General features: G+C 38.3%; 1 protein-coding gene and 1 pseudogene across 6 annotated transcripts in view; one reads left to right on the top strand and one right to left on the bottom strand.

The window, feature by feature from the left end:
• ERICH3 (glutamate rich 3) overlaps nt 1-25,663 on the top strand; it is a 107,363-nt gene that overhangs the window by 41,690 nt on the left and 40,010 nt on the right. For 5 of the 6 annotated variants that reach the window (XM_043575286.1, XM_043575285.1, XM_043575283.1 and 2 more), the window contains 3 exons: nt 1,921-2,139; nt 15,232-15,412; nt 23,305-23,491. In XM_043575286.1, the coding sequence (XP_043431221.1) occupies nt 1,921-2,139; nt 15,232-15,412; nt 23,305-23,491 (587 nt within the window). Of the gene's footprint in view, nt 1-330; nt 384-1,920; nt 2,140-15,231; nt 15,413-23,304; nt 23,492-25,663 lie in introns of those variants that run through there. The other variant, XM_043575289.1, reaches the window with a different exon arrangement.
• On the bottom strand, nt 3,570-4,517 carry LOC122480647 (annotated as a pseudogene).

Raw genomic sequence — 25,663 nt, 5'->3', positions numbered from 1 at the left:
CAACTGAGTAAAAATAGTGACTTGATTGAAAATGATTATCCTTAGAATGAGAGTTTCTCATACACTACTGATAGGTATAGAAATTGGTACAACTATTTGTGAAGACAATGTGGGAATATCAATATTTTAAATGAACATGCTCAAGCATTTTTATATATAGGAATTTATTTTAGGAATATACACATATGTGCAAAGAAATAGATTCAAGAATATTTAATATTATAATATTTGCAATAGTGAACAATTGAAGACACCTAACAATGTAATAGGATGTTGTATAAAAATATTATAGTTTATTAAAGTATGTTAAACAAAATAATAAGGTAAACTTATCTGTACCAGCATGGAAAGATGTCCAAGACACTTTGGGCTAAAAAAGCAAGGTAAGGAATGGCATATTAATTTTTTAAAAAATTCAATAATCCATTTCCAAATAAGGCATACCATTGACTGATAACTACTTAGAAAAAAACAAAACAGAACAAACCCAAAGCCTCAAAGTTTGGATTCATTGTTCTTATTTTATTTTTTTTATTTTCACTTAATTTATATTTGTATTACAATATCAATGCACCCCATCACAGAAAAATCAGAAAATGTGAAAAAAGAAAAATGAGAACATAAATGGCACCTACATATCAACTATTTAACAATTCTGAATTCCTTGGTGCCTATTTAAATCCCTTTATGTTCACATAAATGTTGCTTTCAATCAAAATATGAACCATATGTGCCTTTATTTATCCTCCTTTACTTATTTAGCAATGAGTATTGTTTGGAGAATGACTCTCCTTTATTAACAATAACTTTTCATTATATTAAAGCATCTCAAAGAATAAGTTGACTGAAAATACCATACCAAATAAATGGGTATAAAATGGATAAAAGTGATTAAACATGCCTTAAAGTGTGGGAAACTACCTCAGATACACAAAAATGACCAATTTGTGAAAATTCAAATACTCAAATATACTTGAAAAATGTGATATAATTATTGATTATACCTTTGGTGCTCTTTAATTTTTGATTGATACATTTTTTGCAAATAATACAAGGTGGAAATAATATAAGATGGAAAATGATATGCTCCAATAATCCAAATCCCAAAAGGTAACCCTTAGTTCAAAGTCTTCCTGTCATCCTTGATTTTTATCAAAATCCACATACAAATTATTTAAAAGAAATGTGTGATCATATTGCATGGACCTTTTTATGTCAGGATGAATAGATTCATACTGTTCTTTTTGAAGCCTGGTGAGAATCTATTACAAAGACCACAAAAAATTGTAATTAAATATTCTATTGTTGGACTTGATGGTTCAACTAAATTTGGTGTGCATGTGTGTGTGTGTACCCTTATACACATTTATATCAATGTATTGTGCAGTATCTTAGTAGGATTTATTCCTACAAGTTGAATTTCTAGGAGAAAAATTTCTAGTCTTTGGGTCAGAGTCTGCATTTAGTTCCTAGATATTATATTATCAAGGAATGTAATAACACCAGGATGGGTGAAAATCAGTGTGAAAAAAGTAATAATAACACTCCACTGTTAAGTGGACTATCTAACCCTGCTTCAAAGTACAATACTCCAAACTTCCTGACTTTAAATTGTTTAATTGTGCTGGGTCCCCATAGATTTAATGGGTTGTTGAAGAAAAATCCCAAAGTACTTTGAAAATGCCATAACTGTGTATTTGGCTTAAAAGTATACTTAAATAAGGTTAAAAATTTTTGAAAATTTAACTTGCTGTGGATATTACAAAAAGCCACTTTTCAATAAAAACATGAAGTGTTTTGAGTTTGCCTATTGATGTCAGTTGTGTTTACATGCAATGTAAACCATAGTCTTAAAATTTGGGGCTATGTTGGTCACTACTTCTGTTTTACTGGTTGTTATGTCATTAAATGTGATTACAGGGCAAGAAAGCAGTGATGAAGTTCAAGAACTCCATGGACAATTCACAGGAAGTGAATCGCTATCAACTTCCAAACATTAACAATTACATGATGCCTATTCCTCCTTCACCTCCTCCCCACAAAGGAAAAATCACAAGGGAAAATAGACTTGAATCATGGAGAAGGAGAAGATTTCGTCCAACCACTGCTCCCAATGGCTTAGAGCCTCTCTTTACCAGGGTGAATATGGAATCAAGTTTTCTTTTATTAATTTAGCACAGATTACATTGTGCTTTTAAATTTCTGGATGTATAGTAAAAATGAATCTAGGGAAATCAAATGCAAATGCCTTACAAAAATAAATATAATAATTTTATAAATGTAATTGTAAGCTTGAATGAATCTGAAATCAGATACTTGAGTAGTTCAGTTCAGTAATTTAGCACAATTAATTAAAAAATCCAGTAAATCTTGAGGTCAAATTTAGTTTGTACTATGCCCATTTCCAAATTATTTATTTCCTTCAATTTGCCCATTCAATCACGTGTTATCAGAAGTATTTTAACATGTAATTTGTGAAAATTTAGAGACTTAAGTATACCAAAAAACATAACATGCCACATCAAGTACCTATTAGAGCTTCCTTTTAGTGATTTTGGGGAAAATATTGTATAATATTTTCTTTCAGTGTTCTTTGAAAATAGCAGAGCTTGTTATACTCATTTCCTCAAAATACTGATTAAAAAAATAGCCCAAAGACCAGTTAGACTGTACGGGACACTGTATAGGACAAAGGCAAAAGATCTCTTAATTTTTATCATGTAAATACACAACTAATGAAAATTATATGTAACTTCCATGATTATTACCGGATAGGTAGGTCTACCTTTCACTGATTGAGAATCAGGGAGTGAAGTTCCAACTTGCACACAGACTGCGTACTGACTCTTCTAAACCAGCCTCATTCCAGCATTCTTTTTTGACCTCATTCCGTATCTGAATCCCACAGCTCTCTGCATCAATAACCTCAAAATATTGGGACTGTCTTCCTTGCACTTGCCCAAATTTTCTCTTTTCCATTTTCACCATTATTCTTCCTTTGTTATGGCTTCTGAAGAACTTTGTATTCCTCATGTCAGAGGTCCACTGTCCCATGGGTCCTCAATTTTACCTTTTTCCACTGCCTGTCATTCTCCTCTCTAATTTGGATTTTCATCCTCCCTGTAACATACATCTCCGTGTCTCAGCGTACCCAGGCTTCCAGAGAGGAACTGGATCTTCTCTTCATGTGCTGTAGCCTGAGATTCGTCTTCTCTCCTCCAACAAAGTCCTCTGAAGAGTAGTTAGCTGTCGCTTTAGTCTAACAAACAACCCCAGGCAGCTCAGCTTACAACAACAAAGGTTGATTTCTCTCTCTCTCTCTCTTTTTTCATTTTAACAGTTTTTAATTAATTAATTTTTAAATGTTTTCATTTATTTTTGAAGGAGAGAGAGAGACAGACAGACAGAGCATGAGCAGGGGAGGAACTGAGAGAGAGGGAGACACAGAATTCGAAGCAGGCTCCAGGCTGTCAACACAGAGACGGATGCAGGGCTTGGACCCACGAACCGTGAGATCATGACCTGAGCCGAAGTCGGACGCTTAACCGACTGAGCCACCCAGGCACCCCTAACAGTTTTTATTTAAAGTAGTATATCAGATTACTTTATTCCTGTATCTTCTCAATGGTTTCTTCCTTATATTTGCCCTTTTCCTTTCCTACTTGGAGAGACTTGGCTTTACATTCAAGGATCTCTTTGTGGTCTTTGTCCAGTTTTAGTCTAGTGATAACCGTCTTTCCAAGGTGAAGGCCCACCTTCTTTCGCTGTGCCTGCTCAATGCACATGCCCCATTTCTTCCTGTAAACCTGGACTCCTTTGCCAGTCTGCTGACCTTTGTAGTGTCCTTGCACAACCTATACTTCAGCATCCTTTTGGAGGGGCATGGATTGAACGTTGTACTTCTGTCTCAGCTCTTGGGAAAGAGGGGAAGACCTAATCTTTCTGCGAATGTGGGAAGGTGCTTTGGGATGCCTTTTATGGTTCTTGCTTGGGTCGGAAGTCACAAGGAGTTGGAGCTTCATTTTGGCTGCTGGCGCTTCAGCAGTGGCTGGCTGCAGAAGGGAAGAACGGAGTTTATTTCTTGTTTGCATAATCGTCTGCTGTTTATCAGCTGCAATTCTGAGACCCAGACTGGAGAAACAGTCCCTGTCTGGGGTATGTCTGGGGTATGTTGCCTTCATGGACAACAGAACCATGGAAAGTTTTTAAGATTCCACTCAGCAGGGAAACGTGTTACTTCTGTTTGAATTCCATTACCAAAGCCTGACAGCGGTGGAAGAAGAAGTATCTTCCTCCCACGGAGTGGGGCAGTGAATATTTGGGCGAATAATAAAACCCACCATGTCTACTAACTTACCTCTGAACTGTACATGCTGGCATTGGTCCCCCTGCACTAAGCCAGCAAACATGTGCTCTTGAAGTCTGTGGCCTCTATTTAGTGAGAACGGTGAGTTTCTCATGATATTCACATGCTGGCAGCATTTGATCTTCTGATGTTAAAATATATTACAGGAATAAGCTCGACCCATTCATATTTTAATTTTTTTAAAAAAAGGTTTAAATATCTCATAAACCATAAGAACATATTAAATCTATATGTGCAAGTTAAATAACAGTAATCAAGCAAGCACCCATGTACACATCATTATTTCTTAACCAAGTAGAACACTGCTGTCATATTATGAGCCCCCATTTCCTGCTCCATCACATCCCCTACTGCTTCCCAGAGTAACCATCATACTGACTTCTTTCTTAGCTGAGTCCTGTTTCTCTTCAGAGTTCTCTGATTTAGATGCATGAAACTTCAGAAATAAGCTCAAATCTACCATTGTAATGAAAGAACAATGTTTACAGGAGAAAGGAGAAAGAAGCTGAATGGAGTCTTTGGGTCAGAGTCCAAGTTTGGTTCCTTGATAGTTTTAAGAGCCTCTTCTGGATAAGTCAGAGAAGCCAGGTCATGAGAGTTTCCCAGGGAGATGGGGCTCCAGTTTCCCAGGGGAGAGCAGGGACTTTTCCACCCTGTGGCCATGACAAGTGAAGTGCAGATAAGCATGTAAGCCAGCCTCCGCTGGGCGTTCTGCACTGGGGTTAGCAACACCATGGTGTTAGAGGGCATCCTGGCTTCCATAGACCTTAGCATGTCTGTCTTTTGAGTTACAGGGTTTTACCCTGACTTGGTCTTTTGTTTCCAAACTTCTATTCTCTCTATTTGGAATCTCTGTTTGGGGAATGCTGGAGCTACTAGAGTGAAACTCTAATATTCTTAGCTTTTCTCTTCTATTTTCTCATTCTTTTTTTTGTTCTACTTGACAGGAGATTTCCACAATTTTATCTTCCACACATTCTACTGAGTTTTTTCTTTTGGTGCCTTATTTTAATTCTAAGAACTCACTTTTGGTTCACTGAATGTTGCTTTTTTTTTTTTTTTTTTTGAGAGAGAGAGAGCACACAGGGGAGGGGCAGAGAGGGAAAGGGGGAGAGAGAATCTTAAGCAGGCTCCACGCCCAGTGCAGAGCCCAGTGTGGGGTTCAATCTCACAACCATCAAGAGTCAGAAGCTTAAATGGCTGAACCATCCAGGTCCCTCCACTCAATGTTACTTTTAAAAATCATCTTGCTCTCTGGGGTGCCTGGGTGGCTCAGTTAAGTATATGGCACTTGATCTTGGCTTAGGTCTTAATCTCATGGTGATGGATCCCAGGGTCAGGCTCCATGCTGATAGCATGGAGCCTGCTTGGGATTCTCTCTCTCCCTCTCTCTCTGCCCCTCCCCTGCTCATGCCCCCTTTCTCTCTCAAAATAAATAAATAAACTTTTTAAAAAATCAATAAAACATGTCTTACTCTATGATTTTGATTCTTTGGTATTTGTGGAGACTTTCTTGTGGACTAATATATATTCAGTTTTTGTAAAGTGAATCTCTTAATATTGGGAATAGAGTTCTATAAATGTCCAGTAGATAAGAAATGTTAATTATGTCTTTCCTGTTTTCACATGCTTAGCATTCTTGTTTATCTGCTCTCTCAGTTCCTAACTTCTAGAGATAATTCATTCTCTGTAATTGTAGACCTGTCAGTTTCTCCTTATAATTATGTCAAATTCTGCTTTGTAATGTTGAGAATCCCTGGTCATATGCTCTCGGATTTAGGATGATTCTATTTTACTGGTGAAGTGATTCTTTATGATTAAAAAATGTTCCTCTTTATCACATTACTTTTAGCCTTAAGATCTCTGTTGTCTCAGTACTTATTTTCTTTAAATTAGTATTTAATATATAGTATTTAATATTATATGTGTGTGTGTGTGTGTATATATTCATTTTACTTTCAGCCTTTTAATATCTTTGAATTTAAACTTTAGGTTTTAAATGTATTTATGTAGCATGTGGATGCTTTGTGTTTATTTCAATCTGAAAATATCTGTTCCTTTAATAAGTGAGTTTAGGTCAATCACATTTATTTGATTTAGTAGTATACTTAGACTTACTTCTGCCATCTTCATTTGTATTTTCTACTTACCATGATTTTTCTTTGATAGTAGCATTTTATGCTATTATTGCCTACTGCCTCTTCCTTGAAACTTTCCTCCTTTGCCTTCCATGACACTCTACCTTCATCTTTCTTTGCCATCTCCTTTTACCTCTCATCTTGCCTCCTTTGTGACTCTTCTTCATACTTATTAGCCATCACTACAGGCTTAGACCTTGACTCTTGTTTTTGTATTCCAGATGTAGTCATCTTGTCGCATGACTTCGGGAACTTCCTAGATGTCTCTTGGATTTGTCACTAGCTCCTGGGTCCTCAGGTATAGAATAAAATTGGCACAGTGGGGAAAGTCTTGCACTTTTCCTTCAGTAATTTGATTTACTTTATAGAAATCTAGAAAAGATTTATTTAAGGAGAGGTGGCTCTCATGAGTAGTTTGTACATTAAATTTACTCATTTTATGCCTACCACCCCCAAAGCATCCTCCAAATCATCTTAAAAGGAAAAAAAAAAAACCATGTCAGAAAAGGAAAAGAAATAAGGCCTGTTCTTCTGTAGAGCATAGTCTCTGCCTTCTGTGATCTGTGTCTCTAGGGGATGATCCATGGAGCTAAATGACAAGGTGTGGTAGATCTTACAGCCTGGAAAGTTGCTACTGTTCCCTGTTGCTTTGTTTCCTTTTGTTCTAGGACCAGCAGAGCTTTTATACTGCTTTTACAGAATCTGTGAGACTAGTTACACTGCTTTTATAGACTCTGTGAGACTAGTTACACTGTTTTTACAGAATCTGTGAGACTAGTTACAGTTTTTACAGAATCTGTGAGACTAGTTACACTGTTTTTACAGACTCTGTGAGACTAGTTACACTGTTTTTACAGACTCTGTGAGACTAGTTACACTGCTTTTACAGACTCTGTGAGACTAGTTACACTGTTCTTACAGAATCTGTGAGACTAGTTATACTGTTTTTACAGAATCTGTGAGACTAGTTACACTGTTTTTACAGAATCTGTGAGACTAGTTATACCGCTTTTACAGACTAGTTAGATTTTGCCCTGAGGTTTACCTCACACATCTGCAGATTTTTATGTTCTCACACAATATTGCTGGTCACCTCTATTAAAATGTGAATGGTTCCATAAATGGTGTATATAAATGTGAAAACATGAGCTTTTAAATAAGAAGCTACTTAATCATTATAGTTACTAATCTAAAAAAAAACAAAAAAGGTTTGTTTTTATTTTTTTATATGTTTTATGAAATAAAGGACAAAGAGCTTCTCCAGGCATGAACTAGTCTGGGCTTTCTCTGTATCTGGTCAAGGTCCCCTCCCTACCTCCTACAGTCCCCATGAGTCCTGTGCAATTACTGGTGACTGACTGGTAGATTCTGCTTCCCCTTAAATTTGACCTGGTTTAGCCAGCTTCTCCATCCATTCAGTTAACGTATCTCATAAAGCATGACCTTTTTCCCAGTAATTTGGGCTCAAAATCTAGGATTCCTTCTTCTGTCTGCATCTCACATCAGTTAATTGCTAAGTCCTCCAGATCAGAAATATCCAATAGAAATATAATGCAAGCCACATATGCAATTTCAATGTCTCATAACTATACCAAAAAGGGTAAAAAGAAACATGTGAAATTAATTTTATTAACATATTGTATTTAATCAAGTGTATTCAACATATTATCATTTGAACATGTAATCAGTATGAGTTTTAATGAGCACTGTACAATGTTTTTCGTACTATGTCTTTGAAATTCAGTAAGCATTTTATATTTATGGTGCATCTCATTCAAATGAGCTGCCTTTCAAATGCCCAACAGCCAAGTGGCTGCTGTCACAGACTGTACATCTCTAGCACCTGGACGGTGGCTCATGTGTCTGATAATCCCTTTCCCTTCTCAGTGCCACATCCCCGGGTCAGGGACTGGCTACCTAACTCTTCACAGGGCTGTTGCAGTCATCTACATACTTCCATTATGCCTTTAAGTCAACAAATAGCTCAAGTTAGCTCTTATTGATTGTGACAAGCACTGTGCTAGGTGCTGAGGTTACCAAGATGAGTAAAGCCAAATCCTTGTTCTCAGAAGGATTGCAGTATAGCAAGGGAGACAGAAATATCTACCATTAACCATGACACATTGTGGTGAGTATAGTCATAGTGGTATAAATAAAGCACAATGAAGGAAATACTCGCTTTGAGGAGATTGAAGAGCATTTCAGAGAGAAGACGACATTTGAAATGGGCTTTGAAAGAAGAGTAGGAAGCGAGCAGATGGACTCAGGGAGCAGAGGGTAAAAGGCAGGAAGGCGAAACAAGAGCAAGCTGGGTCCATCTCAGTACTGACAGAACCTACATAATGCAATTAAATAAAACTTGATAGAATAGCTCCCAACATACTCCTCCCCTGATTAAAACCTTCACCAGCTTCTTTCCTAATGAAAGCAGGTATGTTTTATGCTTCATTGCTTTAAAATGTAGGTTTCATGATTATTCAGGTATGTTGAGACTTATAGATCAGGAGATGATTGTCATTGAAAGGACACTTTGCACTTAACAGTTCCCAAAAGGAAGGGGCATGCCATGTACGATAGGGTTCTATCCAGAATAAGGTTTGACCACATATCTGGGCATTGTGGCCCAGGTAAGCTGACAGATAAAACTAACCATCACGTAAGTCATGCAGGACCACACAAGGAAACACCAGGGTTGGTCAGGAGATTGGGAAGTGGGAGGGAAACATGGGCAAGAGCCTTTGTTGTGGTTTCTGAGAGAAGGAACAGGGAAGATGGGGTGAGCAGGCTTAGGATTGAACAGTATGAATAATTTCGACAGGCTCCAGAGTGTGGAAGCTGTCCTGAGTTGTCTGGTCCTAGAGAAGGGGGTTCTAAGGGCAGGGGAATATTGGCCCAGATTTTAAGAGCCAGGTCACAGAGGTAAGGGGAGGGTGGATGTGAGCTCTGGGTTGGTTAGTTTGTACATGAAAAGCATGCTCCCAGGAAAGTCATTTACCCTCTCTAGGAATTAGTCTTGGGAGAGGTAGTTTCCCCAGAGTCAGTAAGGCTCCAGATGTCAAAACATCAGAATAAAAACATATGCTTATACACTGGCATTCAAGGACTCTCATATTTTGACTCCTTTCCAGCTTTCCGCTCCCATCCAAGCTAAACTGAGCTACTCCCTGGACCCTCAGCTGGTTGGCCCACCACTTCCCCACCTCTGATCTGTGCTTTTTTCTGTTATTACTTTCTGCCTGATGCTTACTCCCTTTTAAATCATCAATATAACTTTTTTCTTATTTAATTACCTTTGTTAGCTTTTAATAAAATAAAATGTTTATGTTTACATTCAATGATGGCAGCAATGATTCTATCTTCCATTTGATGGACCCTAAGCATGTTCCAGGAGTTTTGCTCAGTGTTTTACATACATTTTCTCATTTAATACACACAATAAACTCAAGAAAGAGATGAGATAATTTATCCATATTAAAGATGAGGAAACTGAGGCAAGAAAGGTTAAATAATCTGGCCATCATCACATAATTAGTTAGTGGCAGACTAAGTGTATACACTCACTATACTTACAGTTAAGAGCCTGCATTTGTAATCCTCAAATCCATATTATATGGAATTTATCTACAAGTCTTTTTTCTCTCAAATCCTTGAAGATATTAATCACAATTGGTCAGGTGCTTCTTCAATGCAGAGATGTTCTTTTTCTATGAATTGCTTGTGAGTGCCTGAGATATAAGAAGGAGGTTATATCTTCTTTCTCACCTCTCCCAGCCCCGGTGAGAGGCCTTATGTTCTGTAGTGATTGCTATACATCCTAATAGGATCCCATCTCTTCCTCTCTTCAAAAGGATTTTGTGGGGCTCCTGGCTGGCTCAGTCAGTTGAGCATCTGCCTCTTGATTTCAGCTCGGGTCGTGATCCCAGGGTCATTGGATTGAGCCCCGAGTTGGGCTCTACCCTGAGCATGAACCCTGCTTGGGATTCTCATTCTCTCTCTCTATGCCCCTCTCCCTCACTCGTGCACTCTCTCTTTCTCTGTCTCTCTCTAAAATTAAAAAAAAAAAAAAAGATTCTGTTACTTTCTTATGTCCCTTATATATTCTGCTTAGTATCAATATTCATGTACTTTTGTTAATTGTCACTTCCACTCCCAGATTATGAAGCTTGTTGAGGGCAGACATTTGATTTCACTTACACTTAATCAAGTGTTTATTAGTATTGTGTTCATAAAGAGGTATTACCTTATTATCTATACAAAAAATTAAACTCTGAATTGTACTATTTAGCTTATGGAAATATTATAGAAATAAATTATGCCTTTCAGACATAGATCCCTTTTCTTCAACAACAAATAAAGTCTAGCAAATGTTAGCTTTGTGAGAGAGATTGTATATTTCCTTTGTTTGACTTACTTTAACTTTTTTTTTTTAATTTCCATTCTAGTCAACCTATTATCTCGGTATTTTTTATTCTTGGTTTTCCTCACCAGTGGACTCAGATTTGAGAATGAAAAAGGAAAGCATCAGCATGATTTTAATATAGGATAATTCAACATATTTCACATAGGCTTGATTTATTTCAGGCACTTTCCTTTAAAGAATGTTTTCGCTTAAAATTAACATCGCAGTTTGGTAACTGCATTACTAAAAAAGACTTTTAAAAAGGTGCAAAAGCCAGTCCAACTGGCAGACCTTGTAAGCTTTCCAGACTTTCTCACCAAAAGCAAAACGCAGCCAGATCTTTTCTGCCTCTGAGCAGACTTACTGAATGTGTTCTGTTGAAGGAGATGAGGAAGGGAAGGTTCATGTGTCAACCCCACCTCCTCAAAATCTGGAGCTCTGATACCTCCAGAAGGGTTGAGGCATTGGGGGGCATGTCAGGAATAAGCCCCAGACATGCGATATAGTGGGAAGAAAAATGGGCAAGAGGAGAGGGAAAAGAGGAAGCATAACGAAAGCAAAGGAGGGAGGAGGAGAGAACAAGGGAACACCAGCATGAAAGGAAAGAGAGAGAGAGGAACCAAGTGAATACTGTGAGAAGAGGTTTCCCTTACAACCAGCTGCTTCTTGAATCCTTAGGATACGAACATCGAACAATGGCACACTCTTAACTCTGGCTCACTTGGGAATTTTCTCTCCCTAAGACCTGAATCAGAGTCAACGTGGGGACTGCCTGCTACTCCTTATCCACGCTTTGAATCCATCTTTGTCACGGCTTAGTTACCAAAGGTGTTGTCTAACAGGCCCCTGTGAATCCGTTTTCATGATGTGGTACCTATCGCGTTCCTATAAATGCAGAAAGCTTCTGACTTAGGGCAGTGTCATCGTACTGGCACTGTAGCTTTTGTCTCAGCAAAGGAAAGAATGTGGAATCCCTAACTGTTCCATGGCTGTGTCCAGTCAGATCAATGTTTATTAGGCCCTTGCTAGGTGTCAGCACTGGCAAGACGCTGGGGGCATAAAGATCAGTAAGATACTGTCTTTATCTACTGACAGTGAGAGGGATACAAGGGAATGGTTTCACTGCCATGTGACTTACAGACTTATATAAGTCTGGAGATTAAAAGTATTTGGTAGTGTTCGGACCACTACAATTAGTGCAGCTGCTGGGACTTTAAAGGTATCAAAAGAAATTGCAAATAGTTGAGAGATAGTAGAAGTTAAGAATATAAGACATTTTTTTGTTATTTGAGAAATGTTGGACCTTATCCCATGGATACTGAGAATCTTTGGAGGACTTCAAGCAAAAGAATCACGTAATCTATTTAGTGACAATAGATCACTGATACCACAGAGGAAGGAGGTTTTGAGAGACATCAGGCTAGAAATAGGGAGACCAGTGAATAGAGTAACATCTCAGTTTTCTTGGAACAGTTCAAATTTGTGTTTGTTTTTTTCTAGTATAATTATTAGTAATACCTCTTTCACTGTGTCTCCCAGTTTGGATGATAAATTCTGTGGCCGCTCTACTAACTACAGATTTATCCCAGTGGCCTGGAAAAAGACTCTATGGTGCTTGGAGTTCATCAGGTCTTGGCTAAGTGGATGAAGAGGAGTGACTGCCCAACGCTATTAGCAAGAACAGGCCCTTTGATCCCCTTAGAGTCTCTTAAGTCCACCTCTCACTCAGGCCTGAGCAGAGATAAAAGAGGGCCCAGTGAGCATTTAGTATATATATATATATACTAAATTTATTCATTTTTGAGAGAGAGAGGGACAGGGAAGGGCAGAGAGAGAGGAGGACAGAATCCCAAGCAGGCTCCACACTGTCAGCACAGAGCCCGATGTGGGGCTGTATGTCCGGAACCATGAGATCATGACCTGAGCTGAAATCAAGAGTCAGACGCTTAACCGACTGAGCCACCCAGGTGCCCCTGAAAATTGAGTATATTAATTGAATGCTAAATATTATACATATGTGATGGCTGACTAGTTAACCACTCAACGAGCATGCTGTTTATTTGTCAGCTCAGATTATACTTGCCTGAGATATCTGGAAAGAAATGAGAAGGAAAGTCATAAGCAAGTGGTACAGGAAGTAAGAAAGACAACCCTTAGTTGTGCAAGGGCATGAGGCCCTGCTCTGGTTCCTGAAATGGAACTGAATGTTCATGGAAGGTTTTGATACTTGCTTGAGGACAGCAGAAAGGGCCGTGAAACCTTGTTAAAGTTTCATCAGCCTGGGTCCTTATAACCTTGGAAGATGGTAAGTATAGAGGCAATTGAGTCAACTGAAGGAAACAATTATTCATTTCCTACTGCACGTATTTAATCACGAGCTGTCACTCGGGCCTCCTGTTAAAATCCAAAAAAGGTTACTTGGTGGCAATAATTGGGGAATATTTTTTAAAAGAATGAAGTAACTAGACCCAGGAGAAAAGAGATGTTATCAGGAACACATTTTGGCAGGAAAAAAAAAATGAGTAAGAATAAATGAAAAAGGTGAAGAACTGTCATTTCCTTTATTTTATTTTTAAACATTTCAACTTCCACTCTCTCATTTTGTACATATGAGGCAGGCATTTCCTCCACCATAATCTCACTATTACCTTGCATTTATATAGAGCTTATCTCCCAGAAGCTCACAGGGCTACTTCTGAATCTATGCCACGTTAGAAAGTATTGCTTAACAAAAAGGAGATGCTCTTATTTAATCGTCATATCATTAAATGTTCTAGTGGGAGCTTGGAACTGGATTTGCTGTAGGCGGGTGATTGTGCACTGGGCCACACAAGTGCATGTCACAGCTCCACAGCTACCCGGGCCAGAGCAAACGTGGCATGCTTTTGCAACTTGGAGTCAGGCCTGCCATCACCCCCTTTGCTTTCCACTGTGACTCAGAGAGATGTTTCTAATCTGCAAAGAATTATCCAGGTTGCTGATTTACCTTCATGGCTACTGATGTTCCTGAAATATTTCTGGTGATTACCTCTCTATTTGGGAGCTCTGTCTGCCATAGGCAAGACCATTTGCTTAAATTTTAAATCTTGGGATTCCTTCCCCATTTATACTTTTAGACTGTCATTTGCAGAATTTCATTTAATCAGATGTACTTCCTCTGGTTTTTGCTTCAGAGAAATGGAATTGAATGAGGAAAAAAGAATCCTCTGAAGTGGAAGAGGATGGATTTGGAGATGGAAATATTTTAGGAGTTCCTTCAGAAATTTTTGTTGTAGCTTTGTTATTTAAAAAAAAAATGCATGTTTCCAAGGCATTCGTAATTCAGTGAAATCAAACTTAAATAATTGCTTTGAGTTCAGTGAAAGTTGGTCTCTTCACATTTTCCATTTAGCTGAAAATTGATTTTCAGAAAAGTGAAGTAGATTAAAATTATTGCCTGGCCTCTGTATAATTCTTGAGCTGACAGTATTTTTACATGACTATTTCTCTGTCTCGTCCTCTTCCTTTTTCTGCTTCTCTTTCCTCATATTCCTCTTAGAGATTAAACTCTTTGTTCATTCATTATTGTGAAAATCGAATACAAAGTAGGAGGCAAGAAAAAGGACATTTCTTTCCATCTCTGGCATATCAATTTATTGTTTATGTTCTAAATTTGTGAACACCATAGAACAGCCTTTTTTGATTGGGTGTACTGTTTGATATTAAAAATAATACTAATAATGTTGGTTTTTCATTGAACTGAATGTCTCCTGTAAAACTGGAGAGTCCTAGGCATATAGCACATGTCTCTAATCCCCAGAGCAGCCATAGAAGGAATCGGACATGTGCCGGCCCCCTCTCACATAGAAGATCACGGAAGGATATATTGTCAGTGCTCAAGTATAAAGATGAAGCACTCAATTGCAAAGACAGTTGCTAAATCACAAAATCAATTCAAGTTAGAACAAAACTATGCCACCGGTATTTAATTATTTTGATTTGAATTTCGATTCAAGAATCAGCTAAAAGAACCAAGAGCAGTTTCATCTTGGCATCACTAGTATTTTCATTGTGTGTAAAATACATACACAACTAAAATAAAAAGTGACAAACTTTGTCCAGACCCCTGGCATTTACATGAAAAATATAAACCCAAAATGCATGTAATTATTAGAGCGATTTGTTTTGTAATGGGCTTGACTTTTTGTGCACTGCGAAGGTTGACATTTTATAAAGGTTTTGTTGCTAGGTACATAAAACGAGCCTTCTCTACTCCTCGTATTACAGTACCATTACCCTCTGATTAGAAGGTAATTAATTAATAAGTCCCCTTCTTTTGTTTACTCTAGGATTCAAGAAAGGTTCACAGAACACCACTGCATAGTAATGCAGCTATTACAATGATCTATTTGGGGAAAAACGTGCACCTATCTCATGATCACCCAGACTTCCGGGATGAAATAAAAGTTTATCAACAACACTGTGGTGGGGAAAACCTTTGTGTTTACAAAGGCAAACTACTTGAAAAAGGTACACATGAAATGTGAATTTTTTTTAAGTTGCTTGAGGTTGATGCTATAGATAAGCTATCGTTGATATAATATCAAAATGACTTCAATCACTCTATGAAATTATGCATATCCAGGGACTTATAAACCAGCTGCCTAAAAGTAAATCTAGATTTACTGCTCCGTGATTGAAACCGAAGCAGCAATTACTCTTGAAGATTGTGGAAGAAAGAATTTGGAGTGATTTAACCCACTAACAGATTAATTTTGGGATAGAGATATATGATCATTAAAATGTTGCACGAATAAACTGTCCCCCAAATTACAAGTTAACTATTTGGCCTGCCATAATGAATTATATCACACATTATTCTAAGGGAAAAATACCAGATTGGCAATTTGTTCTTTAGAAAAATGTTGAGATAAAATCACAAATCCAATAAACTTCAGGGTGAATCACACCTAAATAACTTGGTGCAGAATTTGGCTAGATGGATTTTAGTACATTTCTGCTTTCATTTGATCATAAATCCATGTTTCTTACCATAAGATAATTTTTATATCCGATACAGGGTTTCTCATATTGTACTGAAATGGTTTTCATCAATATTTAGTTCTTTGTAGTAGCAGTTAAAAGGATGAGGATAGGGGCGCCTGGGTGGCGCAGTCGGTTAAGCGTCCGACTTCAGCCAGGTCATGATCTCGCGGTCCGTGAGTTCGAGCCCCGAGTCAGGCTCTGGGCTGATGGCTCAGAGCCTGGAGCCTGTTTCCGATTCTGTGTCTCCCTCTCTCTCTGCCCCTCCCCCGTTCATGCTCTGTCTCTCTCTATCCAAAAATAAATAAATAAATAAACGTTGAAAAAAAAAACTTATTTAAAAGGATGAGGATATAATATAGGATTATATTTGTTATTTCCTTGCTTAAGAAACTCTGTTTAGAAAGTTATTGTATTTTTACTAACTGAAAGAAATATTTACACTTGGGCAATCTTGATATAGGTTTAGGGAGTCTTAGGAATTGGGGGCAAGCATGGAATTATTACTTTTGGCTTTTCTGATTTCCCTCATCACTCAAAAATAATGACTATTAATTTTAAAATTTTCAGGTACTTAAAAAGAAACTATACAGATTTAAGGATTACATATATAAAACTTTCCAACGTAAAAAAAAAAAAGAGTAAGCACTTGAATGTTAGTTTTAACTTTTACTTTATAAAGATTTGTAAAACTTACAAAAAATAATCCTCAGTATATTCTAGAAATGATTTTTCCTCATTTTCTCTACTTTGCTGAAATGTAATTTACTTTGTCATTCTGTCATAGCATTTGAAAGTCCATTCCTTTCACTTTGTAGGTGAGGAAAATGAGGAGACCAGAGATGTAGTGGCTTCGTATGGTCCCATGTACAGTTTGGGGCATGGTCAAGAGCAGATACCGGGCCTCTGAATTGGTGCAGGATCCTTGCTCAGTTAGCGATCAGTGCCGAGGGTTTCCTACGTTTTCATAATATGAGTGGCATGAAACCCCTAATGATAGTGGCATAGATAGACTTATTTTTTGAAAGTGTGACTTTCAACTATTAATTTAGAAGAAGAGCTGAAATTAGCTATAGTCTACAATTGGAACAAATGCAATGAAACTTTTCCTGGGTCTTGGATCACGCTTTATTTCAGACAATGCCTACATGCCTTTCTGCCCACTGGAAAACATGGTACATACAAATGAAACAAAAACAAGAAGCGGGGAGCTGAATGCTTCTCTGGGAGATGATACATACTCTGTAGGAACGGTGCAAAACCAGTAAGGGAGAGTGTGACTTGGCTAAGTGTTGTTTTACATACATATCGATCCTGGGACTGACTTTTGTTGTGTCACTCGATGGTCTTGAATAATAGGATGGAATGGGAGCTTAAATAATTGAATCCTGTCCACACAATAATTTTGTTTCAGCTTGCCCTTTGATTGCCAGGAAAGTAATTGTTCAAAATTGAAAAGTTGGTTGGCTCAGAGTTGACTTGCGGTTCAGCAATCTTAGCAATTTAGCTGGACTGAAAAGAATCTGCCCGTTTTTACAAATCAAAGCTGTGCATGATTCAGTGAAATGTGAATAGGTTTTTAGAAGAGTTCTGTTTAAAAAAAAAAAGGCGTTTAACGTTCTGCTTGGAGCAGTAAACTAATTAAAAATGTGGCATTCGTTAATTTGTCTTGCTTTGGGATGAGAAATAACAATAAAATTAATTATTTAGGAGTGTGGCAAGTGCATCTTTTATTCCCACAGTAATTCATTGATGTCTTACAGTTTGAGTTTAGATATCAAGCCACATATTGATTGTTAGGTACACCTATGAAGTCACGGACTCTTTCTGCTGCTTGTAAAGAGTGTGGTTCTTCACAGGCATTTTTATTTACCATGTTCATCCTTTCAAACAAGGAAAACCTTGGCCTCCTGGGTTCATGTGGAATCAAAGAGCAAAATAACTTTTTTTTTTCTGGGCCCCTTATAATCCCTTCCTTTTCTGGCCCATTTTCCCATATTTTCATAACCTGCTGTACTGATTTGTGCATTCCTCATTACTCCCTCACAAACCGGTGGCGCTGCCGTGTCCCCACCCCCATGCTGTTAGCTTGTCTCTTCTGGTGCTATTTCCTTTGTCTGAAATAGGACAAAGGATTTTAAATTCAAAATAGGATTTTAAATTCAAATCGTACCCATCTTTTAAGAATCAGATTGAGGCTGTGAGGCTTTCTCAGCTGACTTCTACCATTTTATCCCTCCCTCCATGGCTCTGGCTCTTAGTCTCCACTGAAAACCGAACATTTCATTGCACTGTGACTTAGAGTAACTGTGTTTTTATTTTTCTTTTACTTGTTATATATATTGAGTTTTTAGTTTTTACTGAGGTGTAACTTATATTCCATAAAATTCATCTATTGAGTGTACAATTCATTGAGTTTTAAACATTTTTATAGGGTCGTGCAGCTATGATCACAAACCAGTTTCAGAATATCTCTAGCACTTCAGAAAGTTCCTTTGTGCCCATTGGCAAAGAATCCTCACTCTTTGTAGCCAGCCTCAGGCAGCCACTGATCTGCTTCCGATCTCTACAAATATGCCTTTTCTGAACATTTCATATAAATGAGGTCACACAATAGGCAGTATTTGTGTCTTGTTTTTTCACTTAGCATAATGTTTCTGAGAGTCATCTAATTCATACCATTTATCAATAATTGTTCTCTTGTACCACTGAATGTATTCCACTACATGGACATTTGTACTATTTCTAATTCGGTTTTTGTTTGTTTAAGTTTATTTTATGTTTGTTTATTTATTTATTTTGAGAGAGAGAGCGTGCATACAGGGGAGGGGCAGAGAGAGAGGGAGAGAGAGAATCCCAAACAAACTCATGCCCTTCAGCCACTTAACCGACTGAGCCACCCAGGGGCCCCTACAAATACAAGTTTTTGTGCAGCTATCTGGTCATGTCTCTTGAGTAGATTCCTAGAGGTGGATTTGATGGCCCTTTTTTTCCTGAGTAAGGGTCACACTTTTCTGTTTTTTACATACATGTTCTTTGATTTTTGTTGTTGTTGTTGAAAACAGAATAGTTTTGATCATATAGCAGCTGTGGATTCTAGATTCTGACTTTTCCCACTTGAAGGTTATTGTTCTTGCTGTTTTTGTTGTTCTTTAGTAACTTCTCTGAAACAAATCTGTGAAATCCATGCCCCCTCTCCTTGGTAGACAGCCAGTGTGATGTCTCTGCTCAGATTTTATCTATTTTTATTTTTCAGCTGGTCTCTTAGGGTTATCCCTGTGTTTTCATAGTGTATTGATCATCTAGTGATTTGTCAGAAGTTGTGTTCAAACACTTTGAACCACTACAGCCTCCAACTTCTGCTGGTGGATCTCTTTGTAGATGAATTAGTTTCCTGGGGCTAATGTAATAACAAATCCTCAAAATTAGTGGCTTAAGCCAGCAGAAATTTAACTCTCTCACAGTTCTGGAGGGCAGAAGTCTAAAATCAGGTATTAGCAGGGCCATACTCCATCTAGCAGCTCTAGGGGAGAATCTTCCCTTGACTCTTCCATCTCCTGGCAATTCCATTTCTGTATCTGTCCTCACATGTCATTCTTCTCTGTGTCTCTGTCAGTGTTGGGTCCTCTTCTTCTAAGGACGTCCGTCATTGGATTTGTTTGATAAAACAAATCCAACATAGTTTCATCTTTACCCTTCACTACTTATCCAAAGAAATAAGAAACCATACCCAAATAAGGTTACATTCTGAGGTTCTGGGTGGTCATGGATTTTTATTTTTATTTTTTAAAGATGTTTACTTATTTATTTTGAGAGAGAGAGAGAGAGAGAGAGAGAGAGAGAACATGAGCAGGGGAGGGGCAGAAGGAAAGGAGAAAGAATCCCAAGCCATGACATGGGGCTCCTTCCTATGAATCCTGAGATCATGACCTGAGCTGAAACCAAGAGTTGGACATTCAACCGACTGAGTTGCACACACCCCAGTCATGGATTTTTAGAGGGCAATATTCAACCTGCTGTAACGGGTTCAGGAGTACAAAGTTCAGGCAGTTTTCAAGTCTGCTTTAACTTTTATTTTCCACCAGGATTTCTTGTGTTTTCTTTGTTCACAGATGGAAGCTCTGAGCAGGTCAGGGATGTGTGAATAGGTTTGGTCTACTCCAATCCATGCCACTTCCCATTAGCTGGGGATGTGTTGAGAGCTTATTGAATGTGTCTATAATTGCCTTATGGCCCGCATCTCCCTGTTAAATTTCTGACTAGTCCACTGGCCTGCTGCTTGCCCTAATTAAAAATACAGTCTCAGCTAGCAGAATCCCTGACCTTCCACGTTAGCTTGCCTCCAAGATTGCTACTTATTACTGGTAATGCTACTGGCCAAGGAGTTTTTGTTTTCTGCTCCCAATGAAGCCAGCCCCCACTGACAGTGAAGCTGCTGGTTATTTCTGGCCTGCCCTACCATATTAGAACGAGGCGATGAAATGGTGGCGGGGTTGGGGAGGGGGAGCAGCTGCAGGCAAGAATGCCTCAGACTCCCTCTGTTCTTACATTAAATTCAGTCATTTTTGATGAATAACTGCTGCTCAGTTTGTTTTAAGTCTTTGGCCCATTTTTAGAGACAACATTTTAAGGGGAGAGGATTTGGTGACCTCACTCCAGAAAGCTGGTCTATTATTTTCATCTCTCCTGCTAAATTATAACTTCTTGAGGGAGGAGACCATATTTGATATTTTTTTGGTATTTTAGTTTCTCTTTAGTGCCTAAAACAGTGTGAACCACTGCCAGTCCACAATGAATAACCACGTTTTACAAATAGTCTGGAATTCCTTCTAACATTAGACATTATATAATCCTTAATTAAGACTACTCTGCAGACTGGGTCACTCCCTCCACCCGACTCCTTCACCCCCATCCCCGGCCATCTTCATTTTATAGATGAGAATTCTGAAATGCAGCAAAATTAAATGACTTACCAATGGACACTCAACTTGTAAGGGAAGAACTAGGACATGGACCCAAATCTTCTGACTTCTGGTTTATATTCATTCCATCATTTCACACAGAAACCATTAAGTCAGGGTTGCCAAGCGTCAATAAATTTTAAAATGTAAAATTAGGGGCACCTGGGTGGCTTAGTCAATTAAGTGTACGACTTTGGGTCAAGTCATGATCTCACGGTTCGTGGGTTCGAGCCCCACATTGGACTCTGTGCTGACAGCTCAGAGCCTGGAGCCTGTTTCAGATTCTGTGTCTCCCTCTCTCTGCCCCTCCCCCACTTGCATTCTGTCTCTCTCTCTCTCTCTCTTTCAAAAATAAACATTAAAAAACTAAAATATAAAATTAAAAAATAGATAACAAGGAAAGAAAAGCAGATGGTGTCAATTCTTGTTCAGTAAGTTTGGGGAAAAAAAATGAAAGAAATGGAATAATAGGTGGATGTGCTCTCTAGCCAAATAAGTACAAAATGGAAAGGCAGTCATGTCTAGCAGTTCATCTCCTGTGCCCATTCTCAGCATTTCATTGCCTATACCCTCTTCCCAGACTGGGAACTTAGGTAGTTACAGAGTGTGATGCTGCAGCAGAATAGATCATTGTTACATGAATGTCCCATTCAAATTTTGGTAAAGAAAGCAGCCAAACTAGCTTTCTAGTCAATACGTAGGAGCCCATATGTCATTTAGAAGAGTGGATTTTTATGAACTTTTTTAAAAAAATGGTTTATTTATTTCCAGAGAGAGAAAGAGAGAGAGGAGCAGTGGGGGAGGGGCAGAGAGAGAGGGAGAGAGGATCCCAAATCCCACGCAGGCTCTGCACTGTCAGCACAGAGCCCAATGCTGGGGCCCAGGAAACCAGGAGATCATGACCTGAACCAAACTCAAGAGTCAGATGCTTAACCTACTGAGCCACTCAGGCACCCAAAGACAAGTAGATTTTTAAATCTGTTGTATTTTAGTTTTCCTAGACAATAACTTTTCAATTTTCTCCTCCCTAGTGTGTTTAATTTTGCATCACAAATACTAAGGTGTAAATAACAGAATTACTTTTTCAATAATTCTGTTCTTTATACAAGTTGCATCTGATTTAGACTTTTTTTTAGGGGCAGAACGTGGTCCAAACATAGTATTTCTAGATGACAGTGAAAGAAACAGGTTAAAGTAATAATGAATTAATTATTTATCGGGGGCCTCCTATGCCATTGTCCTGGGATCTGGGGAAACAAAGGTGAGGAAGATGAGTTCCAGCTCTCATGGATTTCACAAGCATGCAGGTCACAGACATCTACTTCAGGGCTCTCAAGGTATGGTCCTTGGACCAGAATCGCAAGCATCACCTGTCAACCTGATAGAAATGCAAATTCTTGGGCCCTACTGAATCAGAAACGCTGGCCGGAAGCCCAGCAATCTGCGTTATAATAAGCCTTTCAGGGTATTCTGATGCACACTAGTTTGAGAAGCAGCGGTACAGCCAAATTTTTACTATACATTGAAATACTGCAATAACAAGAAAGGTGTACATGCAGAGAGATTAAATGATCAACCCCATTATTAGTGCAAGTGGAAGAGTCCAGGGAGCCTTCTTTTGTAGGAAGTAACATTAGAAGTGTCATGAGAAGAAGGTTTCTGAGTCATTCTGTAGAATAGGGTTTTCTTAGACCTAGAATTTGGGCTCTCTAAGGTGAAACCTTTTCAAAGAGCATTATAAAGACTTGGAATGATTAAAAATTACTAATTACGAGCAGTGGTTCTTAATTTATTGGTGGGACTTTTGGGTGGGTGGGGGAGCAAGTGGGGGAAACCAATCCAGGCAGAATCGAGAACGAATTAGAGATGGAATAACTCCCCCTCCTCCATACGTATTAGGCTGTTTCAAGTCACAGCTAAAAATACAAATTTATTTAAAAGCATTACTGAGCTCACAGTAACCTTTTGTCATATACTTTAACAGTAGCAAACATAGCAAGATGGACTCAAGAGAGATATTTGGACTCAAATACTAACTGTCCTACTTACTGTATGATCTTGGATAAATTACTGAGTCCTCCTAAACTTTAATTTCTGCATATAACTAGTGATAATAACATTCTCATTTCATGTGGTTGTTGAGAAATAACACACCTAAGATCATCAGGCAGAATGCCCGGCCATAGTAAGAGCTCATATAATGTTATTATTTTATTACAAATCAGACTTTTATAATGCCTTGGAGTATTTATTGTAAATAAAAGTAATAGAAGGTGTTCTTATGATTAAAAATTGTCCTCAAGTTAAAAAGGTGATCTAGAGCGTACTATTGTACTTATCTAATAGAAAACTGTGATTTTGAACATATTAGTCCAAAGTCGGTTGCTTTCACTGATGTATTTACTTTTTTAATTCCAGAGACCTTTCAGTTTATTTCCAAAAGGCACCATGGTTTCCCCTTCAGTCTCACCTTTTTCCTGAATGGGATGCAAGTGAACAGGTTGAGCTCCTGCTGTGAATATAAGCATCGGAAAGGTTCCAGACTTGGAGGCAAACGAGGCTACTTTGGGTTTGTGTGCGTGGAGAGATCATCTCCTTGCTACAAGTATGGAAACAAATGTCCTCTGGTAGAGGGCAAGTCTTGCTACATTTTTCTTTTCATGCTTCTACTGATGCATTTCTCAGCCCAGTCTGTTAACAAAGATATCAGTGTAGATGAGCCTAAAATGTCTAAGTTAAAGGTTGCTTATTATAACCAGGTGTGTTGTATTTGAAATTATAAGATATGAATTAGATTTCCAGATGCATTATATAATGGGGGTAAAAGCTGGTGGTGTTTCAAAGTCTGTCTGTCTGTCTGTCTCTCTCTCCCTTTCTCATACTGCTTTAAATTCTGTTTCTGAAGTGAAGGAGAAAGGGTGTTTTATTCTCAGTCTTCTTAGGAACTGGTTTGGGGAATTCCCGAGCATGTGTCCTGCATGTGTCTTGTATGGTTGGGTATTACAGGTCATACCAGAGGTGTGCTTCATTATGGTGTGGCCCGGTTATCATTCTCACGCCCCTGGTTTTAATCTCAGACATAATGAAATGCCTGGTTTTTATCTCAGGCATGATAAAAGGTCAATTTTGACTGTTGTTTACCAGCTTTCATATTGGACATTCTGTTTGAAATTAGGACACTTACGTGCGGGCTTTCTTTAATTTTTTTCTGAATGTACTCATGGAGAATTAATGTATGCCAAGCTAGAAAATAGGAGTGAACCAACCAAAGTTCCTGCTCTCATAGAGCCCATTCTAATGGGGGAAAGCAAATAGCAAGTAAACCAATTAATAGGTGCCAGATGGCATTAAGAGTGATGAACACAAAGCAGGGAAGTGAGATACGTGGAGTTAAGGGGAACAAGGGGCAGAAGGTGGTACTATTTTATCTAGGATGATCAGGAAAGGCCTCTTTGATGTCTTTTGAGCAGAAATCAGAAAAAATAGTTTTCTAAATAGTTTTTCCCTAAATAGTCCCTCTAAAAGGTTTTTGAAGTAGAAGAAAAGAATATACAAAGAGCATGAGACAGGAGCATGCTTGGTGTGCTTAAGCTAGTGTAGCCAGAGCAAAAGTAAGGGATAGGATAATAATAGAAGGCGAGATTAGAGGGACAGTAGGGCCAAGACATGGAACATCCTAAAGTGATTGCAAGGATTTTGACTTTTTCTAAGCAAGATGCAAAGCTTCTAAGGTAGGTTTTGAGCAATGACCTGTCTTGCTTTGATTGTAGCTCCTATGGGAAAAATAAACAAGGGGGTGGGGGCAAGGGAAGAGTGGAAACTAATTTAATCCAGAGGAGAGAGAATGGTAGTTAGAAGTGATTGGGTTCTAGATATATTTTGAAAGTAGAGTCCACAGGATTTATCGATGGATTGGATGCAAGGTGTGAGATAAAAAGCAGAGTTAAAGGTGATTGAAAAGCTTTTGTTCTGAACAACTGCAAAAATGTCCAGTTAACATGTACTAAGATGGACAAGACTGTGAAAGAAGCAGGTTTGGGAGTGAAATGAAGGGATATTGATTTGGGGTACATTAAATGTAAGACATCTATGAGTATGCAAGCAGAGATGTTAATTAAGTGTTTGAATATGTGAATCTGGGGTCCGGTGAGAGGTCCAGGCTGGAGATATAAATTTGAGAATGGTTTGCATGTAGATGGCATTTAAACTCATAAGATGGGATGGGATTGATTAAGAATTGAATGCAGATAGAGATGTCTGGTGTCCAGGTCACTCCAGTTTAAAGATGAAGGAGATAAAGAGGAACTGGAAAAAGGCCTAAGAAGGAAGGCAAGGGATTACAAAGAGAACGCCGAGAACATGGTGTCCTGGAAATGAACAGAGAACAGCATAATCAACTAGGTCAAATGTGTGTATATGTGAAGTAAAATGAAGTCTGAGGATTGAGTATGATTTGGTAATGTGGTGGTTATTGGTGACCTTGACACAAATTATTGTAGTGAAGTAATAGGAATGCAAACTTGATTGGAGTGGGTTTAACAAATAATTGATGTAGAGGTAAAGCCAGAGAATACAGATTACTCTTTTTAAAGAATTTTGCTATAAAAGATGTCAATTGGGTGACAGCCAGGAAGGAAGATGTAAGGGCCAAAGGGGGCTTTTTAGTTTTTAAGGTGGGAGATATAGTAATATGTTATATGTGATAGAATTGATACACTAGAGAGAGATATCAAAAATCAAAAAAAGAATTTGATCAAGCATGACATGGAGGGAGAAA

The sequence above is a fragment of the Prionailurus bengalensis genome, chromosome C1 (assembly GCF_016509475.1).
Source record: "Prionailurus bengalensis isolate Pbe53 chromosome C1, Fcat_Pben_1.1_paternal_pri, whole genome shotgun sequence".
NCBI classification, from domain to species: domain Eukaryota; kingdom Metazoa; phylum Chordata; class Mammalia; order Carnivora; family Felidae; genus Prionailurus; species Prionailurus bengalensis.
Note: the sequence above shows the minus strand (reverse complement) of the source record. Positions and strands in the feature narration are given on the sequence as shown.